Source organism: Oenanthe melanoleuca, chromosome 12 (assembly GCF_029582105.1).
Source record: "Oenanthe melanoleuca isolate GR-GAL-2019-014 chromosome 12, OMel1.0, whole genome shotgun sequence".
Classification (NCBI taxonomy): domain Eukaryota; kingdom Metazoa; phylum Chordata; class Aves; order Passeriformes; family Muscicapidae; genus Oenanthe; species Oenanthe melanoleuca.
In genome coordinates this window covers 12,780,736-12,807,142 of record NC_079346.1, presented here as the reverse complement: position 1 = coordinate 12,807,142, position 26,407 = coordinate 12,780,736, and the positions used below count along the sequence as shown (strand labels likewise).

The 26,407-nt window shown below is 36.5% G+C and overlaps 1 protein-coding gene across 1 annotated transcript in view; it reads left to right on the top strand.

The window, feature by feature from the left end:
* CACNA2D3 (calcium voltage-gated channel auxiliary subunit alpha2delta 3) overlaps positions 1 to 26,407 on the top strand; it is a 372,509-nt gene that overhangs the window by 188,018 nt on the left and 158,084 nt on the right. Inside the window, exon 11 of the mRNA XM_056501471.1 lies at positions 1,765 to 1,878. Within this exon, the coding sequence (XP_056357446.1) occupies positions 1,765 to 1,878 (114 nt within the window). The remainder of the gene's footprint in view (positions 1 to 1,764; positions 1,879 to 26,407) is intronic.

The window sequence follows — 26,407 nt, the reverse complement described above, 5'->3', positions numbered from 1 at the left end:
TCACCTTTATGAGAAAATAATGGCTGGAAGATCATGAAGGAATTCCACTTTAATAACTCTGGTTCTGGTTAAGACTGGAAAACCCACCACAACAAGAGAATTTTAAGGAGTGATTGCCTTGCAAATTACACAGTTTTCACCCAGGCAGTGATCACAATACTGTTAACTCTGTAAATCCACATTAGCTGCCCTTTAAGGCAGAGTGTTTCTGTTGCTGTTTCCTGATGTTTCTATTTGATGAAAAACTGATTTTGAGAAGAGATGCAGGGGATAGAAATGGTGGTTGAATGTGGGTGTGATTATTCAAATATAAAAATATAAAGGCAGAAAACACAGAAGACTCCTGGAACCACCACCCACCCTTCTCTACTGTAGGCATTTCTACAAAAATGAAATTTTTAGGAGAACTTTTTTAGAAAAATGGGGTTTTAGAGTTTGGAAAAACAGTGAATATGTAAGGGTGAGTAGACTGCAGAAAGCTTAAAAGGCAGAGTTGTTGGTAGTGCAAATCTAACCAGAATACTTTTCATGACTGCAGGAGCAGGCAGAGTCCCTGCAAGATAATTTACCTATCAACATAGGTACTGTTTCTGAAATGGGGTCACCCTGTTCTGGGGCACAGAAAGGCTGGTGAGGTGGGACAAGGTAATTCTTGCTTGGATTTCTCAGCATCAAGAGAGGGGTGATAGAATGACCTGACCTCAAATGTGCATTATCACATGTGATAATGGACATGAAAACTACAAGTAATTGTAATATCCCATTTATTGACATTTTCATAGATTTTTTTCTAAGTGTTCATACAGAGCAATTAAAAATCAAATAATTTTGCAATTTGGCTTTTTTTTTTTTGTTTTTTTTTTTTTTTTTTTGTTTTTTTTGTTTTTTTTTTTTTTTTTTTGTTTGTTTGTTTGTTTTGGGTTTTTTTTGTTTTGGTTTTTTTTTTTTTTTTTTTGTTTTTGCTAGAAGATGGATGTTTCCCTAAAATTCCTCTAATACATAAGGTAATACACAGACAAATGAGAACCTATTGTGCAGCTAAAGCTAATGGAGACACATGGATTCAAAGTCAGAGCACCAACTCCAGAATGAAGAGATCAAAGCTCATATTGTGACTCAGTCCAATGTATTTGCTCTTTGACAGGAGAAAATCCCATTTGTATAATGATGAAACTTCCTTTGCATATGCCAGAGGATTGCTGATTGCTGTCTGAGTACCTGTGCTCAAGCACTGCACTTCAGCAGCCTGAATTACTCATATGCATTCATTTTGGGTAATAGGAGAATCTCAGAATGTATAAATAAGAGCTGGGTTCTCCCAGATAAATATTTTAAGGAAAATAGCACATGGAATGCAATGCAGAGTGAATATGAATGAATGCCATATGAACAGTCATCTGTCTCTCTATGAGTTGTGTACCTCTTGCACTTCACAGAAAAATCATCATTCATTACTTCTTTTTGTGCAATGTGTTCTTTTAAAATGATATTTAAATCAAAGCAAACCCTATAGAAGCATCAATACTTATCATCTATCAAAACCAGGGGAATACCATTTTAATTTTGGCTAGTGCTATATTTATGTATGTTTCTTATTTTTCAATTCACCAAGAACATAAAATCTGTGATAAAATGTTTTCAACCTGAATATTTTTTACTTCTTCTAAGGATACCAGAGATTTGACAAAACCCATGTTTATCCAGTGTGATCCTATATAGGACATATATAAATGTGCTGTTCCTAATGATTGTGTCCTTTCACAGTTCAACCACACAGGACAAGGGAGCATTTGCAGCCAAGCCATAATGTTGATCACTGATGGAGCTGTGGACACATATGATACAATATTTGCAAAATACAATTGGCCAGACAGAAAAGTAAGTATGTTATCAGCTCTGCTGAGTGGAAAACTCAAAGCTTCATATCTAATCTAAAGTGTATGTCTATTGAAAATCAGAAACAATCTTTCTAATGATCTATAAATGATTTTGGATCACTAATAACAATTAAAAAAAAAAAAAAAAAAGATTCTTATATGATATTGCCTGAGGATAGAAGGGAGCCTTCTGCTGTGGTAATGAACTTAGGTTAATAAGATATAAAGGCACTATTTCCCTCCAGGTTATATTTTTGAGCATTATATTATCATTCCCCTGAGACACATCATTAAGAATGAAAAATATTTTCTTTTTTCTCCAAAAGTACACATTAATAATTCCATGTTTTTCAAGCTAAAGGTGGGTATGTACTGTGGACAGTGAGTGGCTAACTATGACACAAGGAAGAGCAGATGTAGTATTCAGTATTTTTAATTTCTTCATTTGGCAGAGTGGGGATAGAGTTGATGGTAAGATTTTATTTTAAAAAGTGTCTGGCTCTATTGATCTATATAAAGAAATTTGCCCAGAGTTAAATTCCCCTGTTATATAACATGGATATTTCACAGTAGGGCAGAAATGCTTTGAATTTACCTGATGAGGAATCTCTAGTGGGCCTTGTGTCTCTATGTGAAATAGTTTTGTTCTACATTTTATCTTCTGCTAAAGCAAGTTTTGGGACTATTGTAGGAAGTTTTATACTTCTTTGCCATGTTACATGCCTATGGAAGCAATAACCACACATTTTGAAGTGCAGTTTGAGCAAGAAGTTGATTAATATGACTGTGCTGCATGGGGTTCTGTAGTCTGGGGAAGAAAAGTACTTGTTTTAATTTTCAGCTTTTAGTTGTGTTTCTCTTTTGTAGAATTCTGTTTATTTTCTGAGTGGCTTCTCTAGCTGTGTTTTATGCAAACATAATATCATTCCACTGGAAAGAAGGCATAAAGCTAAAAGTTTTGTGACAGTCCTTCCCCTCTTACTCAGTGGGATTCCCTCTAATTTAAGACCACAAATTTTCCATAAGAGCATTTTACTTTAGCAAAAAGGGGTGTTGGAGGAGATTCACAGAACCTCTGAGAAGGGTGTGCTTCTGATGTGCTGCATTTTCTTATTCTTTGGAGTTAGTTCCTCTCTTAAGAAGGGGAGACTGTGGGGAAACTCTTATCCTCAGAAATCAGCAAGGGAAGAATTCTCTGAAAGAGTCAGCTAAGTATTTTCAGGAAAACATGTGTTGTGTATCTTTCAAGTGCTAATCCACAGCTCTATCTGAGGTAACAATGCTCAGCACAGCTGTTGCAAAAAGCAGCAGGAGAGGTTTCCATTGGGAATTCTGCTGCAAGAACCTCCTGTGAAGGGTCCTGCCTTGTTCAGCAAGGACATGGTGTCTGGGGAGCAGCTTTATTCTACTCAACTCTTCTAAAAATATTTCATGTATTAATACAGCCTTGAAAATTGTATTGTAAGAAACACGTATGGGAAAAAAATCGGTTTCTCCTCTTTTCAGCCTGAAATGTTTCAGTATGAAAATTGTAAAAGATTTCCATATGTACACTTCAGTGCATTAGAGCTTTAATGTCTCCTTTGGGTTTGTTATTCTCAAAAGGAAGGCTTATTGAAAATGCAATATCCTACATATTTGCACTGTCAGTGTGCCTAGAAATTATGCATGCCATGCACTTGAAACTCACTGCCTTTGCCTTGCACCCTCTTTATTCTCTCCAAAGCTGGTTTTTATATTTGAAAATCACACCTTTGAATTGCTTGATGGCTTTTTTTCCATGTACATTTTTCCCCCTGTTATCTATGTATTAGCCTGCCATCTTTCTTTTAATTTATATTTTTCCTGCATTTTGATTCTGGGATGGACAGTGGTGGAAAAGGCAATAACTCTAATTTAGGTAAATTGTGAAGTTTCTGTTTACTTCAATTTCTTGGTCAGCAAAGTACCAATTTCAGTTATAGTTGATCTAATGTTAGATAATAAATAGTTTATAATTAGTTGCAACATAATCATATTGTCCTCTTATAGAAAGGAAAAAAATCTTTATACAACTGTGAAGACTTTAGAAGTTTATCAGTGAGAATCTCTAAAGATGGAGAGTGAATACAAACTTCCAGGATATAAATAACAATTAATATTTTCTTCCTTTTTCCAAACCATTTACGTCTTCACAAAAGATATTCTTTATATATATATATACATATATGAACAGGGAAAAGAGAACTTTATTACATTTTATTGGAGATATACTCTGCCTAACAACTGATTAAAAATCCACTTCCTTCTGATAATGCATTAAAATAAATTCATGTTACAATGATTAGAAAAGGGAATAAAATGGCTCCAGTTAAATGCCCAAAGTAGCTTAAATTAAGCAATTGAGTTTTTTGAAGGAAATCGGCCTGATATTTTGTGTGAACTGGGAAATTATGACCATCAAAAGACTATTAAAAATTATCTTCTGGACTGTTTCCTTGAAAGAAGGAATGCTTTCATTTTATTGGGTTTTTTATGAGTCTCTGTCTCCCTCAGCAAAAGAAAAAAAAGCTGAAAATATTTCCCCATGTTTACTTAGTATCTTCTGCTACTTTAAATGTAAATCTAGTAGATGCTATTTTTATAAAACACTATATTTTATTTATGTGACTAGTTGTTAACATCTATTTCCTTTTTTTATGAGGCCATAAGTGCAATCTTAAGGAGCTGATTCTCACGCATTAGAAATGAGTTTGTGCTATATAACATAATTTTTCTCATTCATGAAACATACATTCAGTACTTTCAAATTTCTGTGATTCATTCAAGGCCACTCTGCCACATGAAGTACCAAAAAGGGAATAATTAATCCACAAGAGTAAATAAATCTACACATCTCATATAAAGGCTCAGCTTTTCATCATGTAGCAGAAATAAGTATTGAAAGAATAGTACCAAAGAAGTGTTTGTTTACAATGAGAGCTATAATATTATTTTATTTTTTTAAGATGTCCTATTCAGTCTCAGAATATTTTTTGGATGTGATTTGTACCAGAATTTTTTCTGGTACCATGCTCTTAATATGAGATCCAAATGCATTTTTAGGTACCAAGCAAAAGACTGCACTTAGGCATTTCTCTAGGTCCCTTATTCTAATTTAAAAGGTTGAGAAGCCTTGGGTAGGGGAGGCAGGCAGACAGGTAGATGTGACTATGTGGAAAGATAATGCTTCAGGTCTGCTCCCAGAAGATAGTACCAGTAATGGTCTTCCCTTAAATGAAACTGTCCTGCTTCCTTTCTAGTTGAAAATTCCAACAATAACTAACAGAAAATTCCATTAAGAGTAGTCTTGTAAATGTTGCTGAAATGCCTTAGCACGTAAAAAAATGAAATTATGATGAGATTAGAGATATTAACAGAGCTTCAAGCTTTTTCAGGTTCTCAGCTGAAAGCCATTTTAATCACTAATTGAAAATTAGTAAACTTGGAACAGAAAGCATCTACTTAAACAGTATTTAACATATTTTGTCATTTTGAATATAGCAGGAGTCATCTCAGAATGTTGTGATACTGCAAGGAAAATAATGTGGTAAATTCTGTTGCATGAATGTGTGAGGGAACGATTTTAAACCCTATTAACTCACTGGCAACTCCATGAAGTCTCATGATGTTGCTTCTCCACTGGCTAAAATGGTCTTTTTCTCTCCTGCATTTCCCCATTGTTTTTATGTGGCTGTCAAGTTCTGTATTTCTACAAAACCTATTTTTGGAGAAGCCCAAAAGAATTTCTTTTGTAATCATGATTGAGAGCAGAGTCTAAAATCCCATTGAGATCAGGGGGAAATCAGTATTTCAGTACTTTTAGTGTTCTTATCTGGTGTGGGTAAATGCAGCACCCAGGTGGTCAAGGAAGATGTCAACTTTGTGACCTTTAATGACACAGAGAGAGGTGCTCTGCTCCCTTGGCCTGAGAGGTCTTTGCTTGATGTTACTGTACCATATGTAAAATTTGGGAAAGAAAGCCAAAGAATCATTGAACTGAACTTTATCCTCCCCTTTGGGTGTGTCTGAGTCTGAAAAGCATTTGCTTTCATAATTATGTGAAATAGCTCTGTGCTAGATGCATGCAAAACCAGAAGCACTAATTCCTCACTAAGTCAAGTCAAATGGAAACCAAAATCCCACCTAAAGTTTCCTCATTTTCTAGAATCAAATCCAGCTAGAGAATCTGGGATAAAAATACCTCTGTATCCAGTTACCTTGTTAGTTATTCTGCAGCCTTTCTTTTTCTGGGCAAGTAACAGGGAATAGAACTTCATCTGTCTGTCTCCTATTATTCTGAAGGCTCTGGGTAGAATTAATTTTGTATGGCACAGTAATATTTTCTTTATGCTCATGAACCATTAGAACAAGGCAAAGATTTAAGATGGTTTCTATCACTGCTAAGACTTCAAGTAGGGTGAATATAAAGCATAACTTCAATAACATCTTTATTCCAACTGCTAAATGATTATGGTGTACAAAGATCTAACAGCCAATGCTGCCTGTGTCTGAATGGAACTGTTAAAATTAAAATATAAATAGTTCCATGACTTTAAGTGTTTATACTTACTTTTACATCTGCTTTATAGGAAAAATTTCACAGTCTGGCAGGTCTCTGGATCTATATACAGTACTTAAAATTATAATTGAATCCAGAGAGCAACACCTTAAAATTAGCTGGATTTAGATTTGATTTTTTAATAGAATACTAAATTTGCAGGCAATAATAATCAGTTAATAGCTAATAGCTCCTTAATTATGTGGGACTTTCATGCATACTTTTACAGGATCATTATTTATAGTACATTTATTAATACCTGGCTTTCTTAAATATTTAAGGAAGTATTTGGTCATTCCTGATGAGAACTGGTCACTTGGTCACTAAAGCTCTTAATTTCAATCCACTCCTTTATATTAGAGATCTATGAAATAAATATTTACATTTAATTGTTCTGCTTTTTAATTTTTTTTTTTTTTAACTAGAAACCTATTTAGTGATCCACAATCTATTGGCTTCAACTGCTGTACACATGAAATAAATGTTCGAGCTTTGGGTACATGTAAAATCCCCCAAACATTTAGATTCTGGAGGAGACTTTCATTACTCTCCTTTAACAAAGGAAGATGATGACATGGCATGAGAATGATCCAAAGAAATTAAAGAGTGCTGTGATAACAGGCTGCAAGGGAATGGGTGGCTGTGTCGTGGCACTGCAGTGGTGGCAAATCACCTTTCCCTTCCTGTGTGCCATGCACAGGGTTAGAAACATTTCTGCAGGTCTTTAACCAGGTTAGAAACCTTTCTGCAGATCTTTAACCAAGTTAGAAACCTTTCTGCAGATCTTTAACCAGGTTAGAAACCCTTCTGCAGGTCTTTAACCAGGTTAGAGACCTTTCTGCAGGTCTTTAACCAGGTTAGAAACCCTTCTGCAGGTCTTTAACCAAGTTAGAAACCCTTCTGCAGGTCTTTAACCAGGTTAGAGACCTTTCTGCAGGTCTTTAACCAAGATAGAAACCCTTCTGCAGATCTTTAACCAAGTTAGAAACCCTTCTGCAGGTCTTTAATCAAGTTAGAAACCTTTCTGCAGGTCTTTAACCAGGTTAGAAACCTTTCTGCAGGTCTTTAACCAGGTTAGAGACCTTTCTGCAGATCTTTAACCAAGTTAGAAACCTTTCTGCAGATCTTTAACCAGGTTAGAAACCTTTCTGCAGATCTTTAACCAAGTTAGAAACATTTCTGCAGGTCTTTAACCAGGTTAGAAACCTTTCTGCAGGTCTTTAACCAGGTTAGAAACCTTTCTGCAGATCTTTAATTAAGTTAGAAATCTTTCTGCAGGTCTTTAACCAAGTTAGAAATCTTCTGCAGATCTTTAACCAAGTTAGAAACATTTCTGCAGATCTTTAACCAGGTTAGAAACCTTTCTGCAGGTCTTTAACCAAGTTAGAAACATTTCTGCAGGTCTTTAACCAAGTTAGACACCTTTCTGCAGGACTTTAACCAAGTCTGCAGCTTAGGAACGTGGCAATGTTGGCAATGTTGAACATTCACAGTGCAAACTGAGTGTCTCGTGTGCAGCCCTGTCTGGATGTTATTAAAGTGATTTTTTTCTGAGGAGTCTGACGTACTTTGGAGGGGGATGCCATTGCTGCTCCACAAACCTGGTGCTTTATTACTGCTTATCTCAAGAACAAAGGAGGGTCCAGACACTTCGTAGGCCTTTCAAGCTATGATGTAACTCATATTAATTACTTATCTTTTTAGGCACTCCTTTAGTATGATGAGAGATGGGGTATGAGATCAAACAGACGTTTTTGATTTCAGGATAAAGAGAAACAACTCACAGCTAGATTCCTGCCTCAAGTGTGATTTCATCTTGGGGGGGAAAAAAAAAGTTTAAATAAGGTTTTATTTTGCCTTATTACTTCTCCTCTTAGAGAGAAAAATAGGCTGGTAGGTCCTGTTTCACTAAATTTTTTTTTTTTTTTGGTCAAAATGACCATAATGATTTCTACAAATTTGTCGCTGATATTTTTACTTGAATTCTTTTATATGACACTCAGAGTAGTTAGGACTTCTTTTTCAGTCATTTATCAATTTAATTTGCCATGAAGAAACTTATCCTGCAGTGTTTAAATTGAAAAAATGAAGAGATGTTTTTTGTGAAGATAATGGTAATTAAATATTATCCTCAGGATATATATGGATTGCCAGAGGAAGGATTACTGCTTCTTGTGTACAGTCACTTGTTGTCCAGAATCATGGAGGGGCTAATGCTTTCTGAAAGTTTGAAAAATTTTAGATGGAATGATAATTTATACCCAATGAAAATGCATATTGAAAGTGCCCTTACCATGCTAATATTTATGATATAATCAGAAATAGAAACAAATGAGTCATAATAGAACACCTTAAAAGTAAGGGACATTCTAAATGGAGAATAATCTACAATTTTAAATAGATTATCTGAACTAGTCTTTGGGAACTCATGATAATCAGTAACACAAAAATCATTCCTTTTCCTTGTCAAAAAGAAGTTAACTTTTATGTAGTATGTAGATATAGAAAGATCCAAAATTTAAGATAAAATAGGTGTCCATAAAAAGTGACTAGATGACTACAAGTAATCATTATTTGCCTCTGGCATAAAACTCCTTGTTCCTGAAATGTCTGGCTGATGGCCATTATTAAGAAAAGAGAGCAAAATTTTATAAGTAAATATCATAATAAGAAGCTGATGTGTCATGGATTCTGTTTACTAAAAATCCCCAAACAACGAAACCTCATCCTGACATTTTATGTGCTGTAAGGTCTTAGTTTTTAAAAATGAAGTTATCATGCAGAAGCAAGACAGTTAAATTGGGCATTGTACTTGCACAAATATGTCAATTCTGCTCTGTGGACTATGTCTATTCTTGAGGTAATGGTTTTTTGTGAAGAATTGTGTCATCTGCTAAAGGAAATGGTGAGATCATTTATTTCTTGAAGTTCTTTAGCAGCATAATAAAAACTGTATTTTAGTTTGTGTGGTTTAAACTGAGAAATGTTGCAGTTATCCTAAAAGCCAGGATTCAGATTATAGGCTGGTTTTAATTCTCTTTATAATGCTTGCATCTTCTTAAACATTGCAGACAGAAAAGAGATGTTGAAGTTTGTCAGAGCTGTTCTATTTTAGATGAGTATCAACAGTGTCTGTAAAATATCAAGAATGTATATTGTTAATTGGAAAGGAAAAAACCAAAAAGTTGACCAAAACTCCATATATAAAACCCATTTTGTTTCCTTGGACAATAAAGGGATAATATAGTACTCTAAACAATTATTTTAGATTAATATAATTTAAAAACTAAGTATAGATAGTAAAAAAAAAAAGTTAAGGTTATGTTGGATTGAATGTCTTGTTAAATTTCCTCTTTAAACTTTGCCTTTTAGAAAGAATTGAAATAATGTGATTTTATATTAAACATTACCTTACAGTGAAGAGTCATGATGAAAATTAAGTTGGTGCAAGAGATAAAACTAGGGTTATGTTCACTCACCTCTGGGTCCTGCACCAACAGTCTGAAATTAGGATGTAATAGATCTGCAGACTTGTTTAAGAGGTATTTTCTGATCTGTAGAGCACAAGTTACTCAGTGAAAACTTTTCACTGACACAGGGAAGAGTGAAAAATTCACATGTATTTTGGGGTAAGTTTTAGAAAACTATACTTATGTCTTGATATAACCCTATTTTTTTTCTAATGTAAGATTAAGCTTGAATCAAAACTAGTATTGTGTAGTGAACAAGCACTTTAATAGGATTAAAGATTTTTTTGTGACTAAGAGGAATGGTCTCAGTTTGGTGCAGGAGTATGAGTAGAGGAGACAGTGCAGTTGTGAGGATTAAACAGGAAAACAGGTTATTGCATCTTTTCCTAATCTATGGGTCAGATTCCTTGCTAGTTCTGGTGAGGTATGGGAATTCCAACAGCCTGTAAGCACTTGGCAACTACCCTGGAAAACTGTGGACCACACAAAAAATATCTGTTTTCAGGCAGTTTCATCTGAGTTCTGAACTGTATTTCTACCTTGTTTGTGTGATCCATTCTTAGTTCATTCCTGTATCATTTTTCCCTTAATGAAATCTTCATACACTCCTATTTTCTGTAACTCTCACTGTATTAAAATAAGCCATAGTGTGTTGTTTCATTACTCAGGGAAACTTTAACTCCTGTTGGATATTTGCATTAAGTTGAGAAGGTTGGTAAATTGCATGTTTAAATATCAAATCTCAGGAGATGTTTGGAAAGGGAATGTTACAAAGAGAGGAAGTTAAATGTTTGGTATAGTATTCTCTTGTTGGCATCCCGTTACATACAGCAAATGGTATTTCTTGCTCATTTTACTCTGAGAGGCCAAATTCTGCTGGTTTGGAAGTACAACAGACGTTGTTTATATGAAATTATTATTCATATATACCATTTTCCCAGAGTACCTCTGTTATCCTTCGTGGTGTCTGGCTGTGGAACAATCCCTCAATGCATGCACGTATATCAAGGCAGAAGGAAAGATTCATTCCATGCAGGGGCTCATATATGTCTAGTTGAGGATTCATTTCAGTGAAATGCTTACATATGTGAGTTATTACATCCCTGCTAACCAAAGCAATGGATTCAGGCATACATTAAAGCGCTTTACTGAATTAAGAACTAAACAAGTTATCCAAACAATCCCATCTTTAGAACTCTGTTGTGGGTCTGCTGATTCTTTCTGAGGGGTTGAATCTTTAACTTTGTTAGTGGTTATACATTTTATAGAATACCCATTTAAAGAGCACTGTTTGTTTATCTCACTGTATTTATACCTACTTTTTCTAAACTGGCATAACAGCATTAACTGCCTTCTGAGACTTCTGCAGAGCATGGCAGTCTCTGTAGACTTAACTTTTGTGTTCTGTTCCCATGTGCAGACATCTGCTGAAAAACTGATAAAAACCTATTCTTTTCTATGAGGTTCTAAATTCCATCATCCCCTAATCCTCTCTACTACCCTTGCCATAATTGTGTCTGTGCAGAACTGACAGAATGGGATTTGCACATCTGAATAAATATGTTCTCTTTCTGTGGGATATCACTTGTGCACTGACTTCTGTTGAGATTTCAGTTCAGTCACAGAGGTTTCTCCTTACGAGTTCTTGGGAGCTTTTTGCTGGATCTTAACACTGAAGCTGAGTTTAATGCATTGTTAGAAGACAGAAGTCTTTATTCTATCATCTTACATCGTTAGACATATCTTGAAAAACATGAAGGATTTTGAATCATCTGCAACTTGCTATTGAAGAAGGCTTTAAAATCCATTGTAGTAGTAAATTGTGTATGCCAATGACTGCTGTTTGGCATGTTATTATGAAAATAGGAAAAGCTATAAATATTTATAAAACATTATGAATTATGTGTTACACAGAGATTTATAAAATAGAACACCTACAGAGCCTGGACAATTCAAGACAGAAGCTACTTAGGGGTTTGTTTCCTGGAAAATGGTTTCTTTCTCAAATTGTACAGTCAAACTCCTTAGCTCTCATGCTTCAGTAGGGTCTGGAAATATTCATTAGCTTCTGGTAACATTTTTATGTTCACATCATCTATTTTAAAAATAAGTAGAAACAAGTTAAAAAATGCCACAATCCCCCTTAGAAAGATTACTACTCTCTGTTGTCATGATAGCTAAAGTAAAATTTGGAAATTTGCATGAACTGAGACAAGAGACAAATCTTCTAGGCAAGCTGGGCAATCCTCTTGGCAAGAATAAAATATGATGGTGTTGTAAAATAAAGTAATTTCTCTAAGGTAATCAAATGGGTCAGTATTTCAGCCTCTGATGAAGGAGAATTCTTTGGGGTTTTAATAATGTCTAAGGCAGTATTGGATATTGTCTGTTTCTGTGGTTTTTTTGCTAATTTAATAATACAAGATAGTAGTACAACCATGAAGAAGGTTTCCTAAGAATAAAAAGCAAAAGATTGAATAATACTGGCCTTTGAGTGAATCATATTTCAGTCTACATCTTTAACTATTGCTAAAAAAAAAAAATCCTCGGCATTTTGTCTATTCTATTAACTTAATCTGCAAGAGTGAAATTAACTGAGTACACATTTATTGAGTTTGCTCCTCTTGTGAAAAAGAAATGGGTGAATTTTTCATAAAATGAGAGTTTTGTCCAAATACTGAAACATCTGTGGTAGGGATGGGTGAAAACTGTAAACATTTGCTTTGGCTAAGTTTGCACCACGCTAGGGGGTGAGTTTTCATAAAATATTCATGCTACCAAGTTTTATAGGCACAAAAATTCATGGAAGATGAATTTCATCCTGTGTGCAAAAGTGACTCTGATTAGACTGTCTTTCTGTCCATCCATTTCTCGCCACTTGCAAGTGAAAAGCAGTCCCTCATCAGTCCCCAGTTTGTGAGAGCACTACATTTCTTGCAGTTTTACTGTTGGCAATTTAAAGTGAGAACCACAGAATCTGTCTAGGGAATACAGTGAGTCTGAGATTCCCATTGTTTTCTAGTGCAGAATTTGAGTTCTGATCTTATGGGTTGTGTTGTGCTGGAAAGGTGTAAACATCCCACCTTTCAGAAATTATTCTGGGCTTTTAGTGAGACCAAGTTCTTTTCTCCTCATTGTCCCACAGACTGTTCCAATGCTGTGGGGTCAGCACTGCTTGCATTTGTTTTGTGCTGTTTTGGGAACACAGCAGCAGGATGTGATGGTATTGAAAGCAAAACCAGTGAGAAGCTCCAAGACAGAAATACAATTTAATATGAAAAAAAGAGAAAAATAAAATGCATGCAATAGTACAAAAGAAAAACCACTGACAGAATACATCCTGACATCCCACTAGTCTAGTTAGGGTGGTGGTAGCAGTCCAGATGAAGTGGTTTTCTTGAAGCAGTGATCCTGTAGAAATCCTGGCAGTGATTCTGGTAGCTCCTGTCCTCTGGAGACCAGTGGGTAAGGGCGGCTTTGGTGCTCCAAATCTCAGTTTTTATCTAGGTAGGAAAGGCTTGGCTCCTCCCCCTGGGTGGAGCATCTCCCAGTGGGATGATGGAATTGTATCAGTCATGCAGTTGGACTGAATGGCCCAGCAGCAGATGATATCTCCCTGGAGGAAGGATGGGCTGTGGAAAAGATAAAGAACGTTGTCCCATCTGATTTTTAACAGCTGGCCCATTAGCAGAGGATATCTCCCATGGAGATAAGGATCACTGCCCCGCCTGGTTTCAGCAGATGGTGATAGAATACACACTTTTGGGCACATCTTTACATTGTAACACAGGACACAGGTCACACCTCCGATTCAGGCAGGGAATCACCAGGATATCAAGGTGTCTCCTCAGGCTTTGGTGGGCTCTTCTCATCAGGGGCATTCAGAGTGCTGTAAATGCAGTGTTTGTGTCCCTGCTGGCCCGTATTTGGGACAGCCAGTATCTGAGCTTTACCAGCACATCTGTGCCCTGGGCGGTGCTGTCCTGGGAAGTCGGGCAGGTGGGCAGCACACACTGCCTGAGGCTGGATCAATACATCAGCACTGTGTGCTCAGCCCTCCTGGAAGAATTTCTTTAGCAAATAGCTCTAGGTAGAGATCAATAGTAGTTTTCTCTTTGTCTCTCACACAGGGGGCAATATTTGCTAAGACAAAAGATCCCGTTAGCTGCCTTGTGAAATAAATTTCCTTTTCTTTGCTGGAGGGAGTTTCTAGCAGTGTCTTGTGTGTTGTTCAGTATAATCCTGTCAAAATGGGAGTTATGTTCTGTTCTTGGGCTATGTCCCTGGCTTATCACTGATTCCATGATGAGTAGTACCCACAGTATTTATACAGCTAGTGGAGCTGTTTAGAATTTTTTTGAAAAGGGTGACACAACTCAGTCCATAATATATACTTAGCTTACAAATGTTTTAACAAAAAATTATATCAGCATCATTCTAATAACTATGACAGTATTTTTTAAAAAAAAAAATTTGATACATTTAAGCAACCAAACCCAAATTTTTAGAAAATATTCAAATATGTACACAAACAGCATGAGAAAACTGTGAGTACAGAGTTTTTAGCACCATATCTGATAATACTGAATTTTTGGCTAAAAATTTTACTGGCTGGCTAAGTACATTTTGACATATGGCACCACATTTTGAAACAAACTGTTTTATTTTGGCTGACCTAAAATCTCCTTAAAAGACCATGTATGGAAACCAGAGATGAGCCAGACATCTGAGGATGCCTTTGTGGTACGTCATGTTTGTGCCATTTCACACAGAAAAATGCACTTGGCTCTGAATTTGTGTGCAGCAAGCAATAATTAATAAGCCATTGAACCATCAATATAATTGCTGTGTGCTTCCTTATGGTTTTAACAGTGTTATGTACAATAATCAGTTGTATGCAAAGGTGAATATCAAAATGAAGTCTGTACTCTGCTTGCATTAACAATAGGAAATAATAAATTAAATTTTCAAAATCATAGTTTGGTTCATGATAAAATCCTCACATACCTTTCCCAAGTTAGTAGACACAGTTAGACTGAGGTCAGGCCATTTTTGGTCACATAGCAGCAAGGAAATATGGAATGTCTCTTCATCCCCCTGCCCCTTCACAGCCTTCAGAAAAGTAGCTCAAAATGGTCTCTTGTCCCAGGCAAGCAGATGACAGTCATTAATCATTGGCAACCAGTCAGAACATACTTCTCAGCTGACAAATACTGAAATTTAAGGGCATTAGCAAATTCCTTTCCTGAATCCCTCATCAAGCTCCTGAACCCATGGAGGGTACTCTGGTAGAATTGTGCCACTCTGCACCAGGGAAAATTTCAGACATGCTCTTCCAGAGACTCACTTCCATAACCACTAAGAATTATCTTTAAGGATAACTGGTTAGCAGGGATGGACAGGATCTGTGCACAATCTAAGCCATAGGGGCTCTCTGGAAAAGGAGAGGAATTCAGCCCAAAAATGCTCATCTTGTGTAAATAACCACAGCTGTTTCTGCTGAGGAGGGGGAAAAAAGTTGAACTTGAGCTCAGCTCTAGGGGTTGTAATGTTGCCATATTTAATGCGTTTTCAAAACTTCATAATTCATTAGAAAATTGTCCGTCATTTAGAAATAGATGAGTAAACACCTGGTTTAGTTATGGTTTAGTGTGCTGCTTTTTAAATGTTGGAACCTTTAATAGGCATCAGGGAATAATGTAGAGGAAGTCACACAGGTGCATTAGAAATACCTGTAGTGAACTTTATGTTCATTTATATATAAATACACTTTATTTTTCTACTAATGTACAGATCTAGCCTTTCCAAAAGATAGAAGCTCAACAAAAGTGACTTATTAATGGGTTGTTGAGTGGCAAAAGAGCCTGGTACTCACTCCCACATGAATATTTAATCAAGTGTTAACAGCACTGCAGTACCTACATGATCCAGAGCTGGTCACAGGAGTCATGCCAGTACAAAGTGTAATTGCCCTCTGAGTGAGGCTGGATTATGAAATTAGAAGCATGGGCAAGATTATCATGTCATCATAAGCAGATATCTTTGTACTTCTAATTTTCTCCATTATTTTTTCTGATTTATTGGTAAAAAGTTCTGTGTGGGTTTGTCTGTGTACAACTGCTCAGGTTATGATATATTTCCCACTGATTTATTTTGTGGCATAACTTCTTGCAAAAATTCCTCTGAAACAGTATTCTGAAAAGAGAGTTTTGAAAATTAGTCTACACTGTGCATGTAGGTCACTAAGTTTTGGAAGAGGCACATGAAAAATTAATAATATTTTAGAAGGAAATTTTGTACAACAGTGTAATTTTATGGCTGGATGGTTTCATTTATTCTCTAATGTTGACTGAATGTAAACATAATGTTACATTCTTTGTGAACATGCAGAAGAGTCTTTACCATGGGTGCAGATTTGGACCCAGTTTTTTTTGTCCCATGTTTTTGTTATTTTGGGTTTTGTTATTATTGTTTTTAATTTTGGTTGTTGTTTGCTTCATCAGTTTAACTATCTGGTGAATCTGTAACTGATAGAAACACAGAATCCTAAGGGCTGGAGACTGTGAAAGCCTCTCCAGCTCCTCTTGCCCATGTTAAAAGCCATTTGTCAATGGATATTAAATTATTCCTGCATGGCTGAAGTGCTCTTTACAGGCTCTCAGTGTGAAGCAGCTGATGTATTCTGTTCAAATAATGCCTGTACTTCATGGCAGACACAAACAAGCGGTTCTAGTGTTTCTTTGACACTTGTTTGTTATCATAAACAGTTGTAATATTTTAGGAGTGTTGTGCTGTGCTAATTACAGAAGTAGGCAAGATCCTATGATACAAATAAGAATGTAAGAGATTCTGGGCTGCGTCACAAAATGTAGGGCTTAAAAAATCTAGAACACTCTCAAGTTGAACAGGGAATTAATTGTCTCCTTTCAAGAGTCCTAAGGTTCCTTATCCTATGACTTATAAGTCTGCATCATAATCTCAACATTAAATAGAATCTGAGAGATGCTTATATTTCATCATATTTATCAATTCCACTGCATTTCACCTGTCAGCACTGAAAAAATTTCAGGAAAAAATAGAAGAGATTCTTTTATGCAAACATGTCATTGGCAAATCTCTTACATTTTTTTTCCCTATAGCTGCCACAGTCAGTGCTGCTTGTGTGACAGAAGCTGTTAATAAATTAGACCCCAAGCCTCTTGATGGCAGTGTATTTCCTCCTTGAGTTCATAGGCTTTACAGAGCATTTATGTCTCATTACAGCCAGTACAGCAGTTTATGCCCTAATAAATCAAGGGAGCTTTGCAGAGATGATCTTGACAGTAATGAATCTTTCTGTTGGCATTTCCACTTCACAGACACAAATAATGAAGCAAAACTGCCCCATCTGGCCACTCAGTGAGAGTCAGATCACAGTGGGAAGCTGTTTTCTCAGGCATGACAAAGGTCATTGTGTGCAGCAGGAGTGAGGGATAGCAGGTTGTGCTGTGAGTGGCAGTGTAGGATGAAGCCATTTGTGAGCTTTTATCATTATAATTACATTTATTAGTGTGCTGCCAAGACCCAACCCGCCCCTCTACCAAGTCTGTGTGCTCTTGCATCAAAAGCTGCCTTAACTGATTCCTGCAGCTTCTCTGGAGAGCTGTGGCTTGGTTATTGCACAGGAATTGATTTCATCAGCTCCATCAGCTGGTGAAGTGCTGTTAGTCAAGTCTCTCGCTGGAATATCTTTTAAAAAATTTCTGAACATCAACATTTGCCTTCCTCACCTCTGTCCTGAGCTCAGTGGTTGTCCTTTCATCCTGTTCTAGCCCTGAATTCCCCAGTGCCTGGGATTCTGCTCTTCCTGCTGCTTCCTATTGGAATCCTGTTTCTGCCTGGCACAATTGCACATTGATATTTCTCCCTGTCTCTCCTCATACTGTGTCTGTTTGGGAAGTCTTTTCTGATTCAGCCTGTTGGTTTGTTGTTTGGTTTTCTTTTTCCCAAAGACCTCCAACAATCATATCTGTATTCAGATTTATTCAAATTTATTCCAAAACAAAGTTGTTTTTTTTAACAGGACAGGGGAAAATTAAGTGCTGAAATTCCTTTTTAGTAGCACCATATAAATTTTCCCAATTGATACAAGATTTGAAAAGCTTCAGGCAACTTTCTTGCTCTTTAGGAACAAGAATCAAATGTATAAATCCTAGGCTATTTGTATGCTTTTCCTGTTGTATCCTTTCTGTTTTTCCTTCTCTTTTCATACATGAAGACTGACAAGTTAAAAGATTATACCTTTCAACTGCAGTCTTGACAGATATTTATCTGTGGCTTTTATTTTGTCTGTCTTGTGATGGGACTCACTACAAAATTTCAATACCTTGCCAGCATCTCTGAAATGGAGGGAAAAAAATGCTATTGTAGTTTTTGTGTCACAACAACAGTTTTGATTGCTGATATCCAAGCTACCTTTTGTAGTACAGCATTTCTTCAGCCTGCTTTTTCTTACATTCAGGAGTTTTTATCCACTGAGTGCTAATGTGCTGTGGGAAATGCATGGAGTTGGTGCTGCTTGTTTCATCAGCTGTGATGGTTGTGAGGTTTCTCTGTAAATTCAGTTATTCTTTTTTTTAGTTCTTTCAGTTTCAAAGTTGAAATGAATGTTCAAAGAAAGTTCATAAAATCAATATTGCAGAAATTCCATTGGTTTATATATTTTCTGGCTCTCACCAAAGTTTTGCTGTTTGTTGACTCCAATTCTGACTGAGAAATTATTTTCTTTTTAAAAATGATGGGCTGCTGCCTTAGAGACAGATCATATTTTAAAGTACAGCTTTTAAATTTTACTGTCCCAAAACGTGTTTCAAATCAAAGCACTTCTCCTTTTTATCCTTTTCTTCATCACATATTGTATTGTATATTCAGTGTAGATCTGGCTCAGCTGATCTGCTCCTAGAATTGCTGGTCTTGCATCAGAGATGAACATATTCTGCTTTCTCAGGTGTGAAGTAGCAAGAATAAATTTGACCTCTGGAGATTTTAAAATTTAAACTTTACACCTTTTATGTTAGAGGGTTTTGCCACATGCTTGTGACTCTCAGATATAATAAGATCTCTTTAGCTACCATTCCATTAGCAGCTTAAATCAGACTATGGTACGTTTTTGTATTTGATACCACACAAAAATGTACAAATAGTGCAGAATACTTTGGGAGTCTAAGGTATAATGTGTGCCCCTTATCTTTAGTATGTTACTCATGGCAGTCTATGGTTTTGAAAAGAAAAAATTGTCTGCTGGTAAAGTTAATAATGTTCATGTTTGACTTAAAGTGTTGTGTGTGGTTGTTGAATTAAGATGGTTTATGCTGTAAGACCTGAAAGTAAAAATAGAATTATTAATTTTTTTTATATTTTCAGTAATATTAAAAGGACTGTTTGGGAATTGCCTAGACATCCCTAGAAACACCCAGGTGCATTCAAGAACAGCTGTGAGTGTGCAAGTGTAGTGCTCTCAGATGTTGGGCAAATGAGACACTCAAACCTGAATTTTCTGGGCTGTATCTGTTGGGTACCATGCCTCAAACCATGCTGTACATCAGTAGTAAACGCTACACTAAATTTACATCATAACTGGTGTGCATACTGGTTGCACAAGCCCAATTGTTTTTCAGTTCAAAGGTAATATTTCCATTTAAATTAGTAGGATTTGTACAATGTGACCCTTGGAAAGAGGTTTATATCATACTAATCTCTGTTATGAAATGTTAGTCTTAATATTTTAGTTGTTTTAAATATGCAATGGTTTAAGTGGGTTTTTATTAGCAGTATTTATTCCAAGTTAGAAAGTGGATGTCTAACAAAACTCTCAGTGTAAGAATGTTTGGAAATGTGTGCAAAGGTTTTCACAACAGCACTGTGGTTTTGTGTATCCTATTTAAAGTGCCTGCTGGCAGGAAAACCATTCCACTCATCTTCAGGAGATCAGGAAGTCAGTATTCCTTCCCTTATAACACACATTCTGAACATGGTTTAGGGGCATTAGGTTAATCACACCGGATCTTGGAGAAATTTCTGTGTTCAGAGCTCTTTTAAATATATATCTGTGATGTTCTTTATGTTATGGTGTACTTGAGACATCTAAAAAACCACAGTAGCTTCAATCAATTTTACTTTCCAGCTGGCAGGAAGATTAGTATTAGGAAAAGCAGTAATTGCAATTAAGCTAAGATCAAATTATGACTAATTTGAAATATTGGCAACCTAAAAATATTTCTCTCTTTCCCTGCTTAAATCTCATGACAACAAAATTATTTTCTCTGACTACAGTTCAGTAATTTGCTTGCAAAAAAGCTAAATTTGTTTGCTTCTACTTCTTCTAGGATAGAGAAATGATGTTTCCTCACTATCTCCCAAAACAGGCTCCCTGATGAAAACATGCAGAATCCTTGAGATATGTGTAGATTTGGCAGCCTTGAGATGCAGAAATGCTCAATTTAATTGGTAAATTGAGTTTGGGCTATGAAACACTTCTAAATCATCAATTATTAGTATATAATGCTTCTATTATCATTTCTCTGAGGTAGGATTTATATTGTTTGGTATATTTTTTTCTCTTTTTACTGCTTTTCTTTTTTATATTATTTTATTTATTTTGTTAAGTTCAAAAAGATGCTTTATGACTATTAAAAATCTTTTTATCCCAAGAGAAATTTCTGAAAAATGCTGAAACCTCTCCATATTCACAGAATATTAAATAAATCCCTTAGTTTTAGAAGTTACCAACAACTGAGTAAAATGTTACAGGTAGGATGTTTTTGCTTCGTTTATGTTGGATCCCATCTATCTGTGGGTGTTTTAGGTGTTCTGCTTGCTAGTTGGAGCAGGTGGTTTAGTTTTTCATCCTACCACCCTACTTCAGCAAGTTTCTGAAAGCATCCAGGTCCTTTATTTCCCATTTCTGGCTGGCCCTGTGTTCTCTGAGCTGAGACTGGAATATGGCCTCAGAGAGGTGAAGGTTTTTTGGATAAATTGCCTGATCAGCAGAACAATTCTACAAAGATGCCTGGAATAAAAAAGGAAAATGGTGGATGTCTTGTTCTGTGGTATTCAGCTGGAAAAGCTTCCTTGGTGATCACCATTAGCATATTCCTGAAAGCAAACTTTCTGCAGAGCTGATGCTCATAATCTCTGCTTCAAAGCATGTATTAAAGTAACATTAATAGAAGTTAATACACTAAGGCAAATTCACTGCTTGCATATCAGAGGGCTTGCTGCTGCATCTAATTAGAGCAGCTTTTAAAAATTTTAATCTATTAATAAATTACTTTGCATGCACATTAAGATGTTAATATTCATATTTGATTTGATTTTCTGTTGTTAACGCTCATAAAGCTTTTTTTTCTAAATTGATTGAAGGAGATGACTATGTCTGAATCTCACCATTATTTAATTAAACCTTTAGTTTAATTAATAGAACTAAAATTGTTTGTTACCTATACAGGAATAGTTTCAGTGTTTGTTTTTTTTTAAAATTCTTTTCTTGCACATCGAGCTTAAGTGAATAGAGGAAAAAATATTTTCCTGTTAGCAAACAATATTTCTTCATTTATAAGGTAAGAAAATATTTATGTAATGCTATAGATTTAAGAGCCTAATTTTCCATGTGATGTTGTACTGTGGCAAAGAAACAGAATTTGGTAACTTTTTGCATTTACTTTGACATTGTCATGTTTCATTGAGTGATTTCTATAGAAACTGTTACATCCATAATGTATTAATTATAGCTTTGCCATCTACTGAAAGTGAGAATTTATTACTCTATTTGTTCTAGTCTTGCTGGAGCCTGGGTGGGTAAAAATAAAATAAATAATAAAATAAATATAAATATATATTATTTATATATATATATATATATATATGTATATATATAATAAAATAAAAATAAGGTATAAAGACCTCAACAAATGGAGCACCAGAAGAATATATAAATTATTTTCAATGCTTTCTTATATTACAAGTTCAAGAAGGGAGAATTTAAATTTTGACACTCACAGGTTCTGAGGACTTGGGATGGACTTAAGGATGAGCCAGAACTCATCTTGCCTTTGAGGGATACTGAAGAGAGTGGCTGTCTTATTTTAAAAGAATAAAATGCAACAGTATTTATCTGTTTTCATAATCTTTCTACTTATTTTGTTGCTATATTTTCCAAGTTTGTTAAGAATCCCCAGTCCTTCTAGTAATTTTTTGACGATTCTATTTGTAATTTTCAATATACATAAAAAATTGAATATATATATATATTCAAATATATTGATATTGAAAATTATTTAGGAAATGCAAACCTTTTCTAGCTCTCCACTGTAGGCAAGATCATTGACTTGATTCTCTAATAATTTTGTATTTTCCTAGGTTAAAATCACGTTTTTAATTCTTGTGGTAGATTTTGTCTTAGTTTCCTGTGCAGCAGAATGATACCAGGTTTACAACCATCCAAAAGCAGCATATTCTTGTCAGTAGCCTGATTTGAAGTGTCACAATGGAGCTGTTCCTGCATTAGCATAAATTTACTTAGTTTGATGAGTGAGGTGCTCAGGCAAGGCTGAGAAAGGACAGGCTGCTCGTTGCCTGTGGATCCAAAATTCCTCTGTGTTGTACAACACTTGGAGCACTGCTCACTGTCAAAGAATTTTTCCATTTGTGTTTGTTCTTCACAAGTTTATAGTGTTACAATTATATTCAGGACAAACATATGTTTTATTTGGCTTACCATCATTCTTTCTCATGTTTCTGATTTTGTCTGTTTGATATATATGCAGTCTTAAAAAGAGAAGCATATTTATACTGATGGTAAAAATCAAATGCTTCAAATTTTAATAGGGATGTCAAAATTAAAACTATAATGAACTGCTCTGGTTCTGAATGTCACACAGAAAATCTTCTTTAAAAGAGCACTGGAATTCATCAATTAAAAATTATATTCTCTTTACAACTGAAGTTTTGTGCATATTATACATTTTTATTAGAAGCATTTTTCTCTTTAGGCTTTTATGTAGTTTTAATAAACTACATCTTCTAAATGTTCTAAAATGTCTACTAAATGTTTTGATCACCATTGAAGCTTTCACAGTTGACCAGATCATAATGACAATAATGAATGACTGTTCAGTTTTATGGAATGTTTGTATCTAAAGTCCTCAAAATACTTTTTTTTTTTTTTTTTTTTTAATAATTTTTGGCTTATGGATAGAGAAAATGCATTGCAGGGAGTTAAAAATTCATGATGCTTAAAATTCATGAAGTAGCAGTATTGCCAGGATTATATCCCATTTGTAATGACTGCACAATAATAATAATAATAATAATAGAGGTAGAGGTGCAGCAGAACTGCAGCTTTGATTACAGAGCTAAGAAAGCTCTCCAGGAGAAGTGTGGCTGTTTAAGTGCATTACTCCTGTTCTTCTTGGAACCCCTTGTACGTGAGTGGTTTTGACCTCCAAGCTTGTGAGCCCTGCAGCCTCATGGACCCCTGAACACTGGCAGTCTCCCTTCAGTCCAAGGGATCAGGAGGGGCCAGGGGGGCTCTGTGGTGGCCACAGCCGTGGCAGAGAGCAGGGAGGATGCTCAGCATCCCTGGGGCAGTGTGGCTGTGGAGGAGCCCTGCTGTCCCCCTGGGCTCTGGGGGAGGGTGGCTGTGCCTGCTGCAGCACAGGGCACGCTTGGGCTTCATCTGCTGCCCCTGCCCTGGCAGGGACACCACTCCAGAGCCCTGTGGCATGCCGTGGCATCCTGCAGCTCAGGAGAGGCTTGGCGTGCTTTGTGAGGGCAGGCAGGGCAGGGGGAAAGGCTCCTGTGTGGCATCAGGTGCCCAGAGTTGGTGCAGATCCCGTGGGGAGCCCGGGCTTGACTCTCACAGCTGCTCTGAATTTGTGTTTCTACAGCATCTTTGCTACTACTGTGCTGTGACCTTGCTGCATTTAAAAGTACTGGAGTATTTCTGTTTACATGCAGCTCATTCTGCTCTGCCTGAAGCATAAATCTGCTCTGGCCCTTTTTTTGACTGCTAGATTGGCTTTTGATGGAGAAGAAGGCAGCTCCAGTGGGTAGATGATGGGGGAGAGGTGCCTTTTGTTGACTTCTCAAAACCCAGCAATAGGTTCTGATTGAGCCCAAAGGTTTAAGAGGATATTCCTGTTAGTTCTCAGTATTTTGCTTTTTCTGCAAAGCTTGATTTGTTTTTATTCAGTTGTTTAGATCTTGAGGGTGTATGTATTTTATTAACTTATAGCAGTGATGGGGGAGCCCAGAGCAGGCACGTCTCACTCCTTTGGCATGGAGTGTGGCACTGGGGTTTTCCCTGCCCCAGCCCATGCTGCTGCTCTCTCCAGCTGGTTACCTTCCCCTCCCTCTGCACTGCCTGAGCCCATCCTGGGCAGTCTGTGAGCAGGTGAACTCGAGCAGCCAGGCTTGTGAGGAGACTGTCAGGCATCTGATGATCAGCTCAGAGCACCTTGCAATGCTCTGCTCAGCACCTGGTGTTCCCTCAGCAGCCTTGAGCACGTTCAGCTGCCAGCATATTATTGGGTATTTCCACTGGCTGCTGCAAGTGCTGTGATACTGTAATTTCCAGCTTCTGTTTTTCTGCTGTCATTTAGAAAACTCTGCACAGTCCAGATTGGGATTTTATGGTCTGCTGCCCCCTTGGACAGTTTTTTTCTGTTCTGATGGAGAAAACCTTTGAAAATGCCTGTAATCTAGAAAGTATATAGTTGGTGCCTGGTAATGATGCTGTCACAGTAAGTGAAAAATTGATTGGGGTCATTGCTTCCTTGATAAGGGATAAAAAGAATGCAAACTTGCACAGGGCAGAGCAAAAGCAAATAGCCCAAATGCATATAACAGAAGTTTTCACTGGTATATTAATGTATAGCTCAAGTTTTACATTGCATGCTTGATATTTTGAAGGAGTAAGAGGGCAGAAGGAAGTGCCTGGGTTAGAATTCATCAGTTGTTGAAGGGGAGCCTCATCCTGCAGGAACTTTGCTCATAAAGGGTGGAGGAAGAACTGCACTTTTCTAGTGGTTCCCTGAAATACATGGACAGGAAGGGTTTGTGTGATAAAAAAATATTAGTAGGGGATTTTTCAAGCCCAATGTTCTTGTGATTGGATGCAAAGTAGTTTTGGCTAATTCTTTAAGCTGTGAATTGGTCACCAGGTAAATACTTGTCACTGAAATGACAGTGTTGGTCACATTGGGAAGGTGGGATGAAGTGAAGGGGGTTTGCAGAGTAGTGGGAAGTGTTGTAGGCTGTAAAGGCAGGTAATTTTCAACATTTGTGGCTTTGATTCATTGTGGTATGTATTAAGCCTTTACTCAGCCTTCAAATTATGCTTCTTTATTTTTCATGTGACTTTCACATATTTTAATTTTTAAAAAAATTCATATTACTTACAGGTTTAGCTTAGTTATTAAACATTTACAAGTATTTTTTGCTTAAAAGACATTATTCAGAAATTAAGAACCCTTTATAGTAGATGCCATTGAAAATTGTGGCTCACTAATCCAAAATAAGGTGAAGATAGATCTCAAACGATCCTGCTGCATTGCTGCAGTCAATGGAAGATTACCCAATGTTCACATATTAATGTCCACTGTAAATTCAATTAATTAGCAAGTAATTTGGAGAGAAATACAATTACTGTTCATTAATTACTCATGATTATGAAGCATACATTAAATACAAAACCAAGTGGAATTGATTCAGTTTTAACTTTCTTTTTATTTATCTTTTGGTATTGTTTCTGTTTTATGTCAGGATGCAGCTATGATCCTGAAAAGGCTTAAGGCTGTGCTTAGCTTTGTGCACTGGGAATATTCTGAGAGCCTTCTGTGAAAAGCATTTTAATTTGTGACCTTGTCTGTTTACTTGTGTTTGACTTTGCTGCTTCCATAAGTAATTTCACTAAGTCCTGACACCTTTTAACCTTGCTGTCCTTACAAACTGCCTAAATTTCATTTGAGCTCAGGGTGTCTAGAAATCAAACCTGGCACCACATACTCATGATGGAAGAGTAGTGATAGGGGAAACCATTTGAATCTTCCACATTACATAATTTTTAGAAGTAGGACCTTTAGGACAAAACTGTGTGTCAGGAGGCTGAATTTCTCATTAGCTCATGTATCACTGGCAGCTTGACCTCGTGATGGGATGTGTCCCCTCAGGATGCAGAGATTGCATCACAAAGTGATGCAGGGTCTGGGATCTTTTTCTGCCTCACCAGCTGCCCAGCATGTGGAGTATCTGAGGCCAGCTGAAGGCTTTGCTCTGCTTGTTCTTTGCAGGGAAAAATAAAGTGAGGAAGAACATGTCATGTCTCTGTCTAACTTTTCAAGAGTGGGCAAAACACCAAGTACATAGCAGGCATTTATAGCACAGTGCCCTTAAAATGTGCCTGAAAAACTTCCTGGATGAACAGACAAGGACTGGGAGGAGAA